Below are 15844 nucleotides of genomic sequence, written 5' to 3' on the forward strand. Positions count from 1 at the left end.
CAGACAACCAAAAACACCCACACAACATACGAAAGCACAGTTCCAAGACCCTGAACAGAAGGCAGAGAGGTCGGAGAGGTGGGAGCGGAGCCCAGGGAGCCCCATAGCCGCCCGGCCCCTGCCCTCAGAGAGCCTCCACGTCGCAGGAAGAGGGGCAGAGCAGAGCCCCGGGGACCCCAGGGCGAGGAGCCGAGAGCTGGGGACATGGAAATAATGAGAGTTCATGGGACAAGGACTGGAGACCCGGGGAGACGCTGAGTGTGCAACAGGGAACCAAACAACACGTGTGCAGGGAAACCGCCCGAGGCCGGGGGACTCATCAGAGGCAACCGGGGGAGCAGCGCCCAGTGCTCCCACGGGGCTGGGGACGGCAGCCGGTCCCCGGGCCGGGCAGGGCCCGCAGTAACCTGAGCCCAGGAAGGCCTTGCTCGCTGGGGAGTCATCGGCCCTAGACTAAGCACAGCTCCGACCACTCAACTCATGTGCGGGAACCTGCAAGGACGGCCGGGGAGAAACGTGAGGTGACGTGGGTAACGATCACCACGAGGTGAGCTTCACGCGTGTCAAAGAGAGATTCAGAAAAACGGAGACAAACGAACTTCATTAGTCTCCACTTAAAGGAGACGAGTTTAACACAGGCTGCCGGTGACTCACGGCAGGCGGATACACACACAGCCAGGCAAACGGGCGGAGCGTGAGCCGCGGGACCTGGGCCGTGGACACACGGACGGGCGCACCACGCCAAACGCTCGGCCACCTCCGTGTAAGTCAGGTGGGGCGGGGGTTGGAGCCAAAGTACACGCGCCTCGAGCACGGCTCTGCCATCACCCAAGGTCCCAAAGGAGCCAGCCACACCCCCTAGACTGCGCTGACCTCTCCAGGTGCGAAGGTCCAGTAAGATGAAGGACTCTGTCAGCAGGTTTCTAAACCCACCAATTTTTAAATTTCACTGGGTCTGAGCTGATATACAGAAAACAGTGAAAACAGGACACAGAGAGAAATCCCCGCCCCAGTCTGAGGCCAAGAGCAGGATCACACCCGGGCGCCATACCTGCAGGCCCCGCCTTCCCAACACGCCAGGATGACGCGGCCCCCGCAGGGCCCCGCGCCAAGTGCGGCAGCGCAGCTCGGCGAGGAGAAGCCAAGCACCAACCTTCCCGATGTCCTGCAGAGTCGCCAGCTCCAGGACCTGAGAGAGGACATCCAAGGCAGAGCGCAGAAACCCCCCGAACTTCTCGGTGCTGCTCTGAAGATCCAAGGTGACCTTGGGAAGGTGGAGGGAGAGAAGGAACACGCGGTCACTGGCTGGGTCGCACTCTGGCCACATGAGACAGACGCACACTGTCCGCTGCGGGGGGGGGGGTCCGCCGGGCAGCCCAGCGCTCACCACCGGGGCTTCCTGTTTGTTCTGAGCACTGGGAAAGGGCTTTGGAAGGGAAATGACTCTTCTCTAATAGCTGTATGAAAGCTCTTTTCATAGGCATCTTCCAGCTTATACTGACACCTCTGAGAGAAAGAACTCCTAAGCTTCTATCATAACGAGAAAAAAACTGTCAACATCCATCATAATCAGTACCTGACCAGCAGCACATCAAAAACACAAAGGTCACGTCCTACTCCACGTACATCAGGGCCCCTGGGGAGTCCTATCTAATTCGGACGCCGCCTTTCAGTCTGGCCACAACAAAATACTAAATCAGTCTTAAGAGGTACAAAGCTGCGACTCTGAAGGACCCAGACTCACTGAATTGCGGCAGGGATTTCCCCACTTAGCAGACGGAGAGTAGGGTCAGGTCCAGAGACACCGTGTATGTAAGAACAGGGTGAGGGGAGGGACTGACTGAAAATAAACACTGCAAAAACCCTACAAACCACCACAATAAATAGAAAGGAATTCGCTCACGGAAATAAAACCTACTCACTCAGGATGAAAGAGAGAAACATTTTCCAGGCAAAGAGAGAGGAAAGCAGGCAAGCGGCAGCACAGAGTGAACGTGGAAGTGGTCTCAAGCCTGCGGCCACGCCGAGGCCCGCCTGAGGGGCATACAACAGGCCGAAGAGCAGGGCACCCAGGAGGGAGACCCCGAAGACCCGGGGCGGGCTGTGGCTGGACGCCGTCTCCTGGGGAGGCCGGGGGGGGTCACCTCCAGGGGCACAGGATGATGGTGAGGAGGGCGGCAAGAGAGCATGGGAGGGGCCTTTCCTGAACAGCAGAGGGAGAACGAGGACCAGAGGGTCTGAGGAGAGCCAAGAAGGACTTGGAGACCAAGGAGACAAACCGGGGGAGTGTGAGAGGCTGACGGGGCCTGAGGAGTGTGAGAGAGGCGGGAGGCCAACGGGAGCAGAAGAGCTGACGGGGGTGGGGGCGGCCTCGGCGTGCCAGCAGCTTTCTGCACCACACCCCGTCCGGAAGCCGCCTGCCCACCCGGGGACACAGGAGGCACAGGGCCGAGGGGGACCCAAGAACGTGACGAGGCTCAGCTGGAGCCCAGGCCCGCGGGGGGGAAGCGGTGACGGGGGGAAATGACAGAGGGGCGCTGCAGGCCCCAGAACTGACGATGACGAAGTTGAAAACAGGTGGACGAGAAACACCTTCTCTGTGTGGGGTTTTAAACACACCCTCCTCTACTCGGGGGCTGACATGAGAAGCATCCAGCTCAACAGGCCTTCAAATCTGTGAAACGCAGTTGAAGATTTTTATCTTTCAAAGTTATCTATATCCTTCAGAAAAGCCAGATAAACTTCATAATGGTTTAAAAAATTTTAGATGTATTATTAGTAACCCAAAAAAAACAAAAAAACAAAAAAAGACTGAGTCACATTTATAAAGAAACGTGCAAAACCTATGTGAAGCAATCTTTTAAAATTATTTTTAAATCCTTTAAATTTCATGTGCTTCTGAGGCACATACAAGAAGTTTTCAGGATACAAAAAAAGCACCTCACACTTAATACTTCATTAAGATAAGATTTAGCATCGAAGGTATCAGTTCTCCCTAAATTAATCTACAAATTTAATATAATCTCAACAGAAATACCGTCAGAATTCTTTGGAATTAGATAAGCTTACTCTAGTGTTCACATGCAATAATAAATAAAAATATCCTGGAAAATGCTAAAGAAAATGAGGTATCTAATTGCCTCAAAAATACACTGTGAAGCTACAATAATCAGGAAGTGTGCTTCTAATGGATGAACAGATGGACAGACTGACACAGTAAAGCAGTAAATGAAACTGCAGAACTGTGAGAAGTCAGTGTGTGATAAAGGCAGTGTTCCAAACTGGTCAGTGCTGGAAACGGATGACGTGGGGCACCGTGCAGGGGCAGCCAGTTAGGAGCTGGGAAAGAAATTAAGTGAGCACCATACTTCACATCTTACGTAAATCACAGACAGTAAACTTTCCACTTACAAAAATGGAACAGGATTAAAAAATGAAAAGCCCTAAAAGAAGCCACGAGGGCCTGCCTGACTCACCCGGGGGAGAAAGCCCTACGCACGGAACTGCCCACGCGGCCGCTGTCCCGCCAGAGGCCTGCTCGCAGGCTGGCCCTGGGGCGCCTGGGACCTCGGCCAGTAAACGTCCCACACTGACAGCCAATGTCCCCTGGCAGGCAGGTGGTTCACAGTGCCTGGACCGTGTGAATAAATGGCGTGCTGACTGAACACGCACTCCCTCGGCGTGCATTCGGGTCAGCCTGGGTGTGCGGGCAGAGGGGCCTCTGTAACCTACACATGGCAGCGTTTCCGTAGCTGGGGGACAAGTGTGCTCCATGTGGCCCTCGCGGGGGAGACTGCTCCAGACCCCACCCAGGTCGCCTCCCCCAGGTGTGGCTGTGTCCTCATCACAGTGCTGAAGAGTCAGAGCTGTGGGTCCTTCTAGTGGGTCCCTGAATGTCGGGCAGTCACGCGGCACCCAGACATAGCACCGCCAAGTCATAAAGGGCTCATCTTGCCAATGAAAATCCTAAATTTTTGTGTGATGGAAGCGACGTAAACAAAGCTGAAAGGTGAAGTTGAGAAAACTGACTCATATCCCAAAGGCCTAACTTACTTATCTGTATGTGTATCACCTACAAACCTTAAGAAAAACATCAACAACCCTTTGAAATGTGTGAACGAGCATCTTTTTATAAAAGAAGCAGTACCTTGTAGTTTGCGTGAGTAGCTTTCAGGACATCGTGCAATTTGAGGTACGAAGGAAGGTGATAGAAACTCCCCAGTGATGAGGACTTGTTTGCTGTGACGGGTCCTGGGACATCAGATTGTCGAGAGGCTTTAAAAACACGTACACACAGAAAATAAATTGTTACATCAAAAGCAAACACTCACCAAGTTTAAAAGAGAATTACTGATTTACAAAGTATTCTAGTGGGAAAAATCTCGAATTTTTCCTCTGGCTTTTGATTAATCAGAAGTAACCAGAAGCTGACTAACAGGCACAAGCAGATTCTGGGTGCCTCCCGAAATGCTAAAGTGAAGTACGGACAGGAAAGCCGTGCGATGCTAGCGTCTGGCTGCCGGTTCGTGAGTCTGAGGAACAGCCAACTCAGCGGCCTCCGGTCCATCTCAAACCACTCGGAGCGCAAGGCGCCCAGGGGCACAGGGAGCTGACCCCTGGCCCGCTGAGGTCACGGGCCCTGCGAGCACCACAGGAGGAGCGGGCGTGGCCTGACACCGTACGGGTGCACACGGCACCATTAAGCGGACACTAAACATTAAGTGCCACGCGCTACGTGAGGCTCTGAAGACTAGGGATTTGGAGCCCTTCGTCTGCTAAGCCATCGGCACGGGGACCAGGCAAACGCTGGTAACTGCATTCGTAAGGCTCTGAAGCTCTTCAGCTGGTGAATCTCCCACCAGCACCGTCGTCAGTCCTTGGAAAACGGCGTCTTTTAAAAGCGTTAACACAAATGCTCCACAAGCAGAAGGGACGCAAGTCGTGTCCGGCCCGGCACTGAGATGGGAGTGGTGGGGAGGAGCCCAGCCGGGCGTGGTCACCTCCTGCTCGGCCGCCGCTGTTCCTGTGCGCCTCAAGAGCAGCACAGACCGCGTGACCCCAGTCACACCGCACTCTGGCCCCCTCTGTTCCGAGATGCTCCCCTGCAAGCATCCGAGAGCCTCCAGGTTCCTCTCACTCGGCTGGTCGTGTCCCCACTGTGCTGCCCCCAGCCCTCCCGAAGGCACACCGTCCGCTCGCCGTTTCAGGGCTCTCCACGCATCAGAATCAACGATTCCACCTGCCACGTCTACCCCGCCCACCTTCCTGAAAGCAGAGCACCTCCCACCCCGTCCTGCGGTGAGGAGAGGGGAGGAGGCGGCCAGCGAGCTCCTTGCTGTGGCCGGACGCCTGCACTCCTGGGACCCCTTGTGAGCAAGTGACAGGGGCACGCTCTACACCAAAACGTGGTCTGTGCACACTCAGTAAACTAACATTCACTATCTGAAACCAGACCTGGGAAACCACGTCCCTGGCCTCACTGCGTGTTTTATTTCCCCAGGCCAACCAGTTACGATATTGACCCTGACGTGAGCATAAGCTTCAGATCTCAATTTCCACACTACAAACGGTGCCCCAACCCTCTCCCCGCCACGCCGCGCACCTGGACTGGCCTCGCCGCCTTTCCTGGGGCTCACGGGCACAGACGGCGGCTCCCCCGCCTCCTTCTCTTTCCCCTTCCGCCGGATTGGACTCAGAGAAGGGGGGTTGGTTAGAGACGGCAGGGCGGCCTGAAACGGAAAACACTGGCTGTGAAGGGCGCACACCCAGCGCAGGGCTGAGCACCGCGGCACGCAGGCCGCCATGCGCGGGGAAGAACCGGCCCACGCAACTCACCTCCCACCTGGAAGCCAGTTCGGTCTGCACCCCGAGCCCACGGCCACGGAGCTCGGCCACCGCGCGCACACCACCCCCTCCAAGCCCCGCAGCGGTGGCAGCAGGCTCCGGGCGCCGTGGCGTGAAAGGAGCGCAACGTTTTAAACTCCGCTTTTCAAACGAGTTAACAGGCAAGCTTGGTGGCATGTGAATTACACTGTAACTGTGTGATGTAAATGACGCTGTTCAAAAAAAAAGGCCACCGCAGTGGTCCAAATACTACACTCCACCAGCCTGGAGCAGAGCAGGGACGGGGAACACAGAAGAGTGTGTTCACATGTGTGTCCGCAGATGTCTGTGCGTGTGCACATCAGCACGTGGGCTTTTCTGTGAGATGCTCCGAAGGGAACACAAAGAACGTGATGGGAGAAATGGAGAGCTATGACGGCTCTCATCCTCCAGCTTGACAAACACAAAGCAGGGAAGCCCAGGGGCAGGCGCCGGCAGGGGGGGACGGGGAAGCCCAGGGGCAGGCGCCGGCTGGGGGGGGACGAGGAAGCCCAGCTAGAGCCCGTGTGAGATCCCTCCAAGGAGAAGCGCCCAGTGGCAGCTGGTCACACCGGCCGGCGCAACGAGGACAGGCTGGGGTCTCCGACGTTCAGGTTGTGAGGGCCAGAGAGCAGACCTGACTACCTGGGGCTGCCCAGTCCCCCAGGGAGCACTCTCTGCACGTGGCTGGCTAAGTCTAAATCTCACGACAATTAAACAGAATGACAAGTTCAGTTCCTCAGTTGCACTGGCCACATGTCCCGTGCTCGGCTGCCACCCGTCCTGGCTGGTGCAGACAGAATGCTCCCACCCCTACAGGGCGGGGCTGGAGGCGCTGGCCTGGAGCTTGGGGAGAGAGGGGGCGCGAGTGGTGGGCAGGAGGACCAGCCCAGGCAGCAGAAGGTGGCAGAGGCAACCAGGAAGCCAACCAGAGGCACCGGAGGGGGTCCTGAGGGACGCATGGGTGCTGAGATGGCGCACCCATGAGACCCAAAGGTGGGCGTGGCAGGGAGAGCTGCCGTGGAGAGCAGTGGCAGGAGTCGGGCCAGCAGGGGTTAGGGAATGTACGGCCGAAGCAGTGGACAGAGGCTGTGCAACAAAGGTCGGTGTCAGGGAAGCGCGACGCCGACTCGGGTGTAAGCGGGACACTGGAGGGCAGCGGGAGGAGCAGCCAAGTCAGAGGAGAGCTCTCAGGGCGGAAGAGACAGAAGAGAGTCGGCACACACAAGGGGGCCCATCCACCTAAAGCTCACTGTGCAGTTACCACGTGTTCTCAAGCTGACACTACTGAACTGCACGTCAGAGAAAGGCAAAAACTGTTGGCCAACATTTCAGGAGAGAGCAAATGAGATACCTAGCCAGCAACTTCAGCTCTGCATTCGGGGCCCACGCTCAGAGTCTCCGAGCAAAGTCAGGATCCCTCTCAGAGGCGACAGTGAGTGACAGATGACACCAAAAGGGCCACAAACTGGATAAGCACATCTGGTGTTCAATCCAGTGTCAAGACAAGAGCCATGTTGTTCACTTACAGCAAAAGAGAGTAAGGAAGGGTCTCTGGAAGCCCGCGGCGCCACCCGGAGAATTAAAACAGCTGCTGAGTAAGAAGTTACCTTGATCGCCGGTCCAGGAGCCACATCGTCCAGGACGTGCGCACAGATATTAAGCACCTTCAGCAGGTGGGAGAAGAGCTGCTCCACCACGGGCACCAGGGCCCGGTCACCCAGAGCCGGCCAGGCCTCCTCCTGCTTGGTGGCTGCGGGGCTGGCCTCTTCTTCAGAGGTCCACGAACTTCTCAGAGACTTGGGGGCACTGGCTGTGACACAGGAACATACGTTACTCCCGGCTCCGCGGTGAGAGGACGTGAGCCATTCAGACCCGTCAGCGCTGAGAGTCTGCTGGACACCTCCGCCGGGGGGCCCACTGATTCCTTGGTTTCAACGGTTCCCAATTTCCGTGTGTGTCCCCACCACACACCCACCCAGGATGTGACAGAGGCCTCCGGAGCTTTACAACCGAGGTCGAGCTGGTGAGCCAGGCCCGATGCTGCCTGTTTCACTCTCTCCGTTGGTCTCTTCCCACAGTTCCACAGCCACTGCCTCGCTCAGACTCTCAGTCTTCCTCAACCATGGCACTAACCCCCTGCGTTCCCTACCTTCCTCCTCCAGCCCGCGCTCACGTCAGCCGAGTCACCCGACTGTTAGTCCTTTCCGTGAAGTTCCCCAATGACCTCCCACAGCAAACAGACTTAAGTTCTCACTGGTGGAGACTGGCGACATCCCCACCCCCCTCAACTGCCACGGGCCCTCCCTCACCAGCCACTTTTTTCATCCTAGTCCTCGTCCTCATGTGGCATGCAAACTGACGTGCAGCCCTCAAATGCCACACACCTTTTTCACGTCTCCAGCCTTCACACGAGCTGTACCCTCTGTGCGGGGCGCCCTTTGCTGCCCACTCGTGAGTCTCACGTCCCGCCCCAGCCCCCCGCCACTCCCTGCCGCTGCACTTCCGCTCACGGCGGCCCTACAAACCTACCTTCCCCTCAAGAAGGCAGCCCTCACACCACACCCTCTTACGGCTCCAGTACCCAAGACAGTTCCCTGCACACGGTGCTCACCAAACTGCAATCAGAAGTGAGCTGGCCTACTACTAACTGAGGGGCGCGACTGGGGAGGGGCTACTTTAAAATGCTGGGCACAGAAGAGCTGCCTACAGTCCACACTTACACAGGCCGGCAGCGTCTGAAATTTTGGACGACAGGAACAAGCCGCCACTGGCAACGACCTCAGTACTTGTCCTCCACGTGCTCGTCACCCACACCCCGCCGCGGGAAACCTGCCATCCCTGCTTCAGCGCAGCGCCAGTACCTGCAAGCAGGTTCCCGGCCAAAATCAAAGCATCCTGATGCGCCGAGAGGTCCAGCGGGAACCAGGCTGACGAGAGCAGGGTAAGGATCACGGTGACCATCCCGACAGTGCAGCTCTTCCTAGACTCGTCGGAGGCGCTCAGCGGGGGCACTCTAGGGGCAGACATTCGCAAGGTCCAACTACAGAAAACACGTTAAGCGAACAGTCTTGCTTCCTCTTATGACCCAAACAGAAGGCACTGCACTGTTCATACCAGCTCCTAAAGAGGTTGCACTGTGGTTAACTAACACCTTTTCTATGACCACAGCTCCGTAAGTGTCATTTCAGAAGGGAAGTCAGGTAGCAGATCTGATTAAAAGTATTACAACTGTTTACTCTGATAACCTTTTAACTTTCTCTAAGTTTTGACTCGGCACATTTTACTCCAACGTCAAAGTTGCTTGGAAGTCAGGTCTAACGTGGGGTCTACGACCCATGCAAGTGCTCGCTGACTCCCAGACGGAGTACAGGCCACTTCCAGCAAGGTCGGCTGGCACACACTGACACACGCGCGCGATCTGCAGTTTTCCTTCCAAATGTGACGGTGAGTTCCTGAGTCTTCCGCAGTCATCAGTATACATGTGGAAGCCGGCTCCTTACAGCTGCAGGAGACTCAAGATCATTCTGCAGACGTGCTAGGGCTGTCTACTGGAAGAGAACCATTTTCACAAGGAAACTGCTGCCGCAGTACCACAGCGCCTACATTGCCCTCCTACAGCTGATCATGATTTTGAATGTCAGGTCACATTTGAGCTTAAACAAAAAGTGATTCTAAATTTTTAAACAGTGGAATCAAGCCAATCAGAAAAGTCTTTTGTCAGCATATACAAATTCCCTTAAATGAACCTGCATATCACACCTTCAAAACCCTCCAAAATGCCTAGAAGTGAGTATCTGACATCCATTAGGAGCACAACTAATTCAGCATTTCCCAACAGCTTCTATCACTAGTTTCCCACACAACTAATAGGGCAGAGGCAAGTATTTCACTAAAGATTTTCCCAAAAGGTCAAACTGATCAAAGATTTAATAAGAAAGGGCTCCCCAGAACTGCCCCACATCGCCGTAGACGGCCGCGCGCCGAGGGAAGTACATACCCGCAGTGCCAGCCTAGGCTCCAAACGCACACTGGGAAGGCGGCGGAGAGAAGACACAGAGCTTCGCAGCATCCAAACTGAAGAGAGCAAAGATAAAACCACAGCCAAACGACATAAAGGGTTTATTAAATTGAACCCCCTCTTCCCTTTACAGAAAGCACAAACAATGAAAACAAAATTGAGAGAGCTATACACGACGACAGGGAATCCGCCCTCCCACAGCCCAAACTCATGCCTTCCGAGGCACGGCTGGACAACGGAGACACGGGTTACAGCCCAGCGAAGTCTGCGCCTTCGCCTGGAACTCAGTTGTCGTCCTGTGTCACCCCTGCCCGCAACACCCTTCCTCCCTCTGCCCGGTCTGTGCCTGCGCTCACGCTAATGTCCCTCTCCCTGACCGGACTGCAGGGACCACTAGGGCAGGGACCTTCTCTGCTTTTACATCCCAAGCCTAAAACGGCGTCTGACATGAGTGGGCCACGATGAACACGAACAAGTAGAGTTTGTGGTATTTTGAACAAATCAAGGGAAGACCGAACTACAGAGAGCCCAAACAATGTTTAGGTGTGAAAGACTCTTACACATTCATTAAGACACTCTAGTCATCAGTTTCTGAGTTTTCACAACATGCAAGCACTTCCTCTGTCACATAAGATAAGCGACAAGGTTCAACCTGGTAATCGGCAAATCAGCACTACTTCTGTGTAACCTCCTTTTTTCCTGATCATGAAAGTTATACTTGCTCATTTCAGAAAATTTGTGAATATCTGCAAAACATAACCATTCGTAATCCTCAAACTTACTTTGGTAATGTTCTGCCGATCATTTTCCTGAGCCTGTGAGAAACGTATACATGTGGACACTGTTCTTCACAACTGCACGTAAGCACAGGTTTGTGCTGTGCCTTTTCGCTCGATATTACAAGCCAGGTCACCTCTCCACAGATTGTTAAAAAGCCTCCAAAGCATTATTTGACAGCTGCACAGTAAACACATGCCTACGTTTACAGAACTTAGTCACAGTCAGAACTTACTCACTCTTAGACTCTTGGACATTACGGTTCTTTTGCAATTTCAGCATCATAAGTAATGATACAGATAATCAAACACAATAAAAATCTTTGTTGGCATTTCTGATTTCTCCCCGTTGGTGTGTGTTATAAAGTCCCTGAATCATACATATTAGAGAGATTTTAAACTTCTGATATATTACCAATTCAGATTACGGTAGTTTTTTTTCACTTTTACGTCTTCCTAGATCGGCTGAATTTTTTCACAATGAGCACATATTACTTTAATAATCAGGGAAAAAAACAGTTGTTTCCACCCCCACTGGAATAAACCAGGGCTCTTGTTCACAGACACGCAGCTTCTCGGCCAGCCACACTCGTAAGAGCCCTAACAGCGTCCTGCCATGACGAACAGACCCCACACACCGCCGGGGGTCAGCCTCACCGAGACCAGCCAGAGGAGACTTACTGTGAGCGCTCTCGTGGTCGATGTGACTAGCTCGTGAGACACCGCTGCGATAACTCTCGAAAGGTTATTTTCCAAAGTGACATCTGTTATGCTTGGTAGTAAGTTATAGCCTCTATATATTCTGACGAGAAAAACATGGAGACTTAAAATCTATTAAAGTTTATGACATTTTCAAAATTCAAATGGCATTTAGAATTTTAAGATTAAAGTCCACAAGAAGTTAAAGCAGTCTTGACTTTTACATGAAAGGAAGACTGGAAGTAAGCGAGGTCATCATTCTACAAAAATGGCTGAAGCTGCCGACCCTGGCGCCCCCCCCCCCCCCGGCCTGCCCCGACCGCAGCAGCGCTCTCCCCAGCGGGGCTTCGCCTGCAGACTCGCTCCAGCCCAAAGCCGCCCATTTCTGAAGCTTCAGCTTAGAAGTCTCGTACCTACTCCCCACCCGGACTGAGGAAGTCCTTCCCACTGCTGGGCTCCGTCACTTCCCCTGCTCACCCGCAGCGCACGCCCCTTTCAGCCCCTCCTTGCAGTTACATCCAAACTCTCACTCCCCAACTACGCCGATGAAGCCCACGCAGGATGAGAGTTGATGCGCTCTTGTCTCCCTCGGTGCCCGTCCACAAGGCACTCGACAAACAACGCAGGGCTCCACTCCACCCTCTCCCACCGACCCCGCGGCAGCAGACAGAGCTGCATGGCTGGTCCTCGCGGGACTCAGGCAAGGACCCAAGAAACGGCCCAGTGGCAAGAGGGCAGCCCGAGTCTGGGACTGATAAATTTTTCAAAATAGTAGTTAGTAACCAGTTTCAATGAAATATTATACCCATCTCTGTTGGCATCTAAATACTCATTTTCTAAAATGACATTTAGTTAGAAAACAGCAAGCTTGTTGACAAGCAGCCACCCTAAGCGTTGTCAAATTCCTGAGAATGAAATATTCTTACATTGCTTCTGCTTATCTTAAAGAACTATTTACCCTGAATCTTTTCAAAGGGAGAAAATTAGGTTAAAACAAGGGAATTCTCTGAAAAGTTATTTCCTTGTGTTTTTCAAGCAGTCTTTACATTAGCAGAGATGACACCTATTTAGGAAAAGCAGCTTCAAAATTTGACAAGCTAAGTTCCAAATTCAGAAGAAAAGATCAAATGAACATTCCAGCTCACAAAGTCATTTAGTTCAAGTTTTTAAAAAAATTGTCACTCATGAGAAAAAAAAGACCATACCAAGCTAATTTTAAAAATAACACTTGAAACAGAGAGAGGTATTTTTAAAAAGGCATAATAGTCTTATCGCTTCTGCAGCCTTCTTGGCAAACTGGAATTCTAAAGAAAATTATAACTTCATTAAAACATTTCTGCTCTAATTATTTTTATAATCTATGCCGACTCATCTGGGAATCAGGTAAGAATGGGCTGCGTACAGTCATTTGAAGTTGTATTTAAAAGACTCTCACAGAAGATGTGAATAATAATTGTAAATCACTGAACTAGGCACTAACCCTAAGTAACTCTGATGCTCTTCACAGCCCCTCACCTAGACACTCATGGGCGGGACACAGCCGTGCTCTTCACGGATAGCACAGAGACAGTGGACGTCTTCACGGACAAGTGCTAGACAACACACAGCGTGAGTGACCTGGTCCTACAGGAAAGTACGCTTGTCAGCGTGCGCGTGTAACAAACTCTGAGCCTTGTGACGTCCCTGAGGGGTGACTGCGGCTCAGCCTGAACAGAGATGGGGTGCAAGACCCTGGAACAGAGACTTCCTAGCAAGGGAAGACCACCTACCCAAACACCCTCACCCAAAGCTCTTCGTCCAGAGAAGACGGCGTTCAGAGCGGGCCCTCTGAGGCTCAGCCTCAGGCACATACCTGGTCACGGTGCTGACGGAGAAGTGGGACGGAGGCTGCACCTCGTGCATGAGAAGCTTCAGGTCAACGCTGCTTTGCTCCCTCGCCACGGCCACCACCGGGTCAGCCTGTCCTTGGTCACACGTGTAGAACAGCTTTGGGACAAGCCTAGCATGAAAGTAAGGTTCATCTACCTCAGAGAGCACAGGAAACCCCTGTGGGGCACCACCCTTCTGCACCCAGGCGGTTAAGGCTTGGAAGCTCTCCTTCCAGTAACCTCGTCAGCATCAACAAGCCACTGTCCTCAGGAAGCGCTGAGCACAGAGCACATCTGAATGCCACAGGCTGTCCCTTACTTTTTTGACTCTGTTGGCACGAGTGACCCACAACTCCCAGGTGGCAGAGCTCCAGCTGAGACCCCCACAGACTAACTGAGCTCCGAGGCAGAATACAGAACAGGAGGGCTCACTCCTGCGAGGGGCACTCCCCGCAGGCTGTGCACGAGTGCGCTCACACACCTACTGGTGGTCACGTAACTTGCAGAAGCAATCATTTTATCACATTGGTTTGCAAAGCCCATGAGCTTTAGTTAAAGTCTCCTCCATGAAGACCTGGTCATGAGCACAGTTTTTTTCTAAGGCATAATAAATTGCTATCGTTCACAGAAAACAGTAAAGATCCAAAATCTCTGATCAGGCAAGTCATAGAAATCCAGTTCAGCACATGAAAAGGTGCACCTCACAAGTAATCAAAGTGAGCAGGCAGCAACAACGAACGCTGAGATGACGGCCCCCAAAATGTACCTCTGCTTTTCTCTGAGTAGTTTGACTACAAAGATTTTTATTTCCTGTTTTACAGCTTCCCTAAGTTTTGTTTGAATGTATTAGTTTTAAAATAGGATAAAAGTCGTTTTAAAAAAGAAATACCAATGTCTGCTGAAGCAACAGACCCGTACTGAACTTATTTTGAAACACTTGTTTTGGTGAGACGACTCGGGCACAATCACACGCTGGCAGTGGGAGTGTGAGCTGACACGTTCCTGGAGAGCAACTTCACACTGAGGCATCAAACCTACGAACAGCCACATCTACGTATCCACCCAAGAGATGCTGCAAACATACAAAGTCTTCAGGGCAAGGGTTCAAGCAGCACGATTCACAGCAGTCAGAAAGTGGAAATAACAATGTCCCTAGGAGTGTCTAAATGAAGTGTCATCCACATGACAGAGCACTATTCAGCAATAAAGAGAACAGACTGCTGGAGCCTGCTACACAGCGTGGACAAGACCTCAAAAAGCAACCACAGGAGCCGGACAGAAAGCCGTCTGCTCACTGCGTGGTGCCGTTTACAGAAAAAGGCACAGAAGAGCCAGTCTCCGGAGGCAGGAAGCAGATCAGAGGTTGCCTGAGGCTGGGTGGGAACTGGGAGTTACTGCACGCGGGCACAACAGATCTCTCTGGGATTATGGAAATGTTCCAGAAATGGGCTGTGGTGAAGATTGCACAACTCTATATGTTTACCAAAAATCATTTAATTGTACACTTTAAATGGGTGAATTTTAAAGAGATGTAAAATTACACCTTAATAAATCTGTTAGGAAAAAACGTCAAAAAGCTGGCTTGGCCTATAATTCCAGGAATTAATACTAAGGAAAAAAATTATGTATAGACATTTATGTATGACAATAGTCACTGAAGTAACATGCATTATTTACATCAATAAAAACTTACTATCTGATCAAACAATATATAAAAATTTACCACAACTTCATACTGAAAAAATGGCCACTAACTAAAATTTTTTTCTTAAAGAGCAGTTACAGCCTTTACTTATCTCGCGCTGTTATGAAACGTCATGCGCTTCAGCACAAAAGTATGAATCCTTGAACCCAGGGTGCCACCCAAGCAACAGTGGCAGCTACAACTTCTTTTTTAGGAGAATGTTTTTAACAGGAAGATGCCAACGATATACTAAGAGGAAATTACCAGGTAACGCAGTCGCATGTACATCTTGCCCCAACTGTGAGAGATTAACTCGTACCCAGGACGTGCAGCAGAACGCCACCAGCGGCTCTCCCCAGAGGGAGCGCCGAAGCCAACGTCTCTCTCCTCCTCAGTGCTACTCTCTGTATTTCAAAACTGGGGCCATGAAACTTTACTTCGACAACAGGAGGCGAGTACTCTGCTGTTCTCGCTGTCACTTCAGACGCCTGTGAGTGAGTAAGGCCTTTGCTGACAGTTTCAGGAGTAGCTGAAAGTGAGCTCAAAGCCTCAGCACCGCCCGGGGCCTCTGAGCCGCTCCCTCTTCCACGCGCGCACCTCGCACACCAGGCAAAGCGTCACCAAGAGGTGAGCCCTCAGCAGATACCTCGTCAAAGAAGCCGCGGCGACATGTCGCACCCTGGGGTCTTCATCCCCGAGCAAGTGGATGACGACGTTATTGAGCACTCGCTCCTGCAGTTTGAGAAACTTTGGAAAGAGAGATAATACAAACAGATGAAATCTCTGTATTTACCCAAATGTTAGGTCAGCTACTTTGGAAAGCCAGTGAGGAAGAACTCAGCCCCACTAGTCTTAAATTCACACGTAACAACCACAACTCTCACGATCGAAACTGTGAAATAAACCTAAAACAGAATGCATTCTAAGAAGCTCT

At 52.3% G+C, this 15844-nt stretch overlaps 1 protein-coding gene across 3 annotated transcripts in view; it reads right to left on the reverse strand.

Moving 5' to 3' along the window:
- HTT (huntingtin) overlaps positions 1 to 15844 on the reverse strand; it is a 122729-nt gene that overhangs the window by 54229 nt on the left and 52656 nt on the right. For all 3 annotated transcript variants that reach the window (XM_072946925.1, XM_072946924.1, XM_072946923.1), the window contains 9 exons: positions 15557 to 15657; positions 13211 to 13357; positions 11341 to 11461; positions 9863 to 9939; positions 8727 to 8878; positions 7473 to 7675; positions 5603 to 5729; positions 4148 to 4275; positions 1154 to 1264 (listed from right to left, as the gene is read on the reverse strand). In XM_072946925.1, coding sequence (XP_072803026.1) covers positions 1154 to 1264; positions 4148 to 4275; positions 5603 to 5729; positions 7473 to 7675; positions 8727 to 8878; positions 9863 to 9939; positions 11341 to 11461; positions 13211 to 13357; positions 15557 to 15657 — 1167 coding nt within the window. The remainder of the gene's footprint in view (positions 1 to 1153; positions 1265 to 4147; positions 4276 to 5602; positions 5730 to 7472; positions 7676 to 8726; positions 8879 to 9862; positions 9940 to 11340; positions 11462 to 13210; positions 13358 to 15556; positions 15658 to 15844) is intronic.

This window comes from Vicugna pacos, chromosome 2 (assembly GCF_048564905.1).
Source record: "Vicugna pacos chromosome 2, VicPac4, whole genome shotgun sequence".
Classification (NCBI taxonomy): domain Eukaryota; kingdom Metazoa; phylum Chordata; class Mammalia; order Artiodactyla; family Camelidae; genus Vicugna; species Vicugna pacos.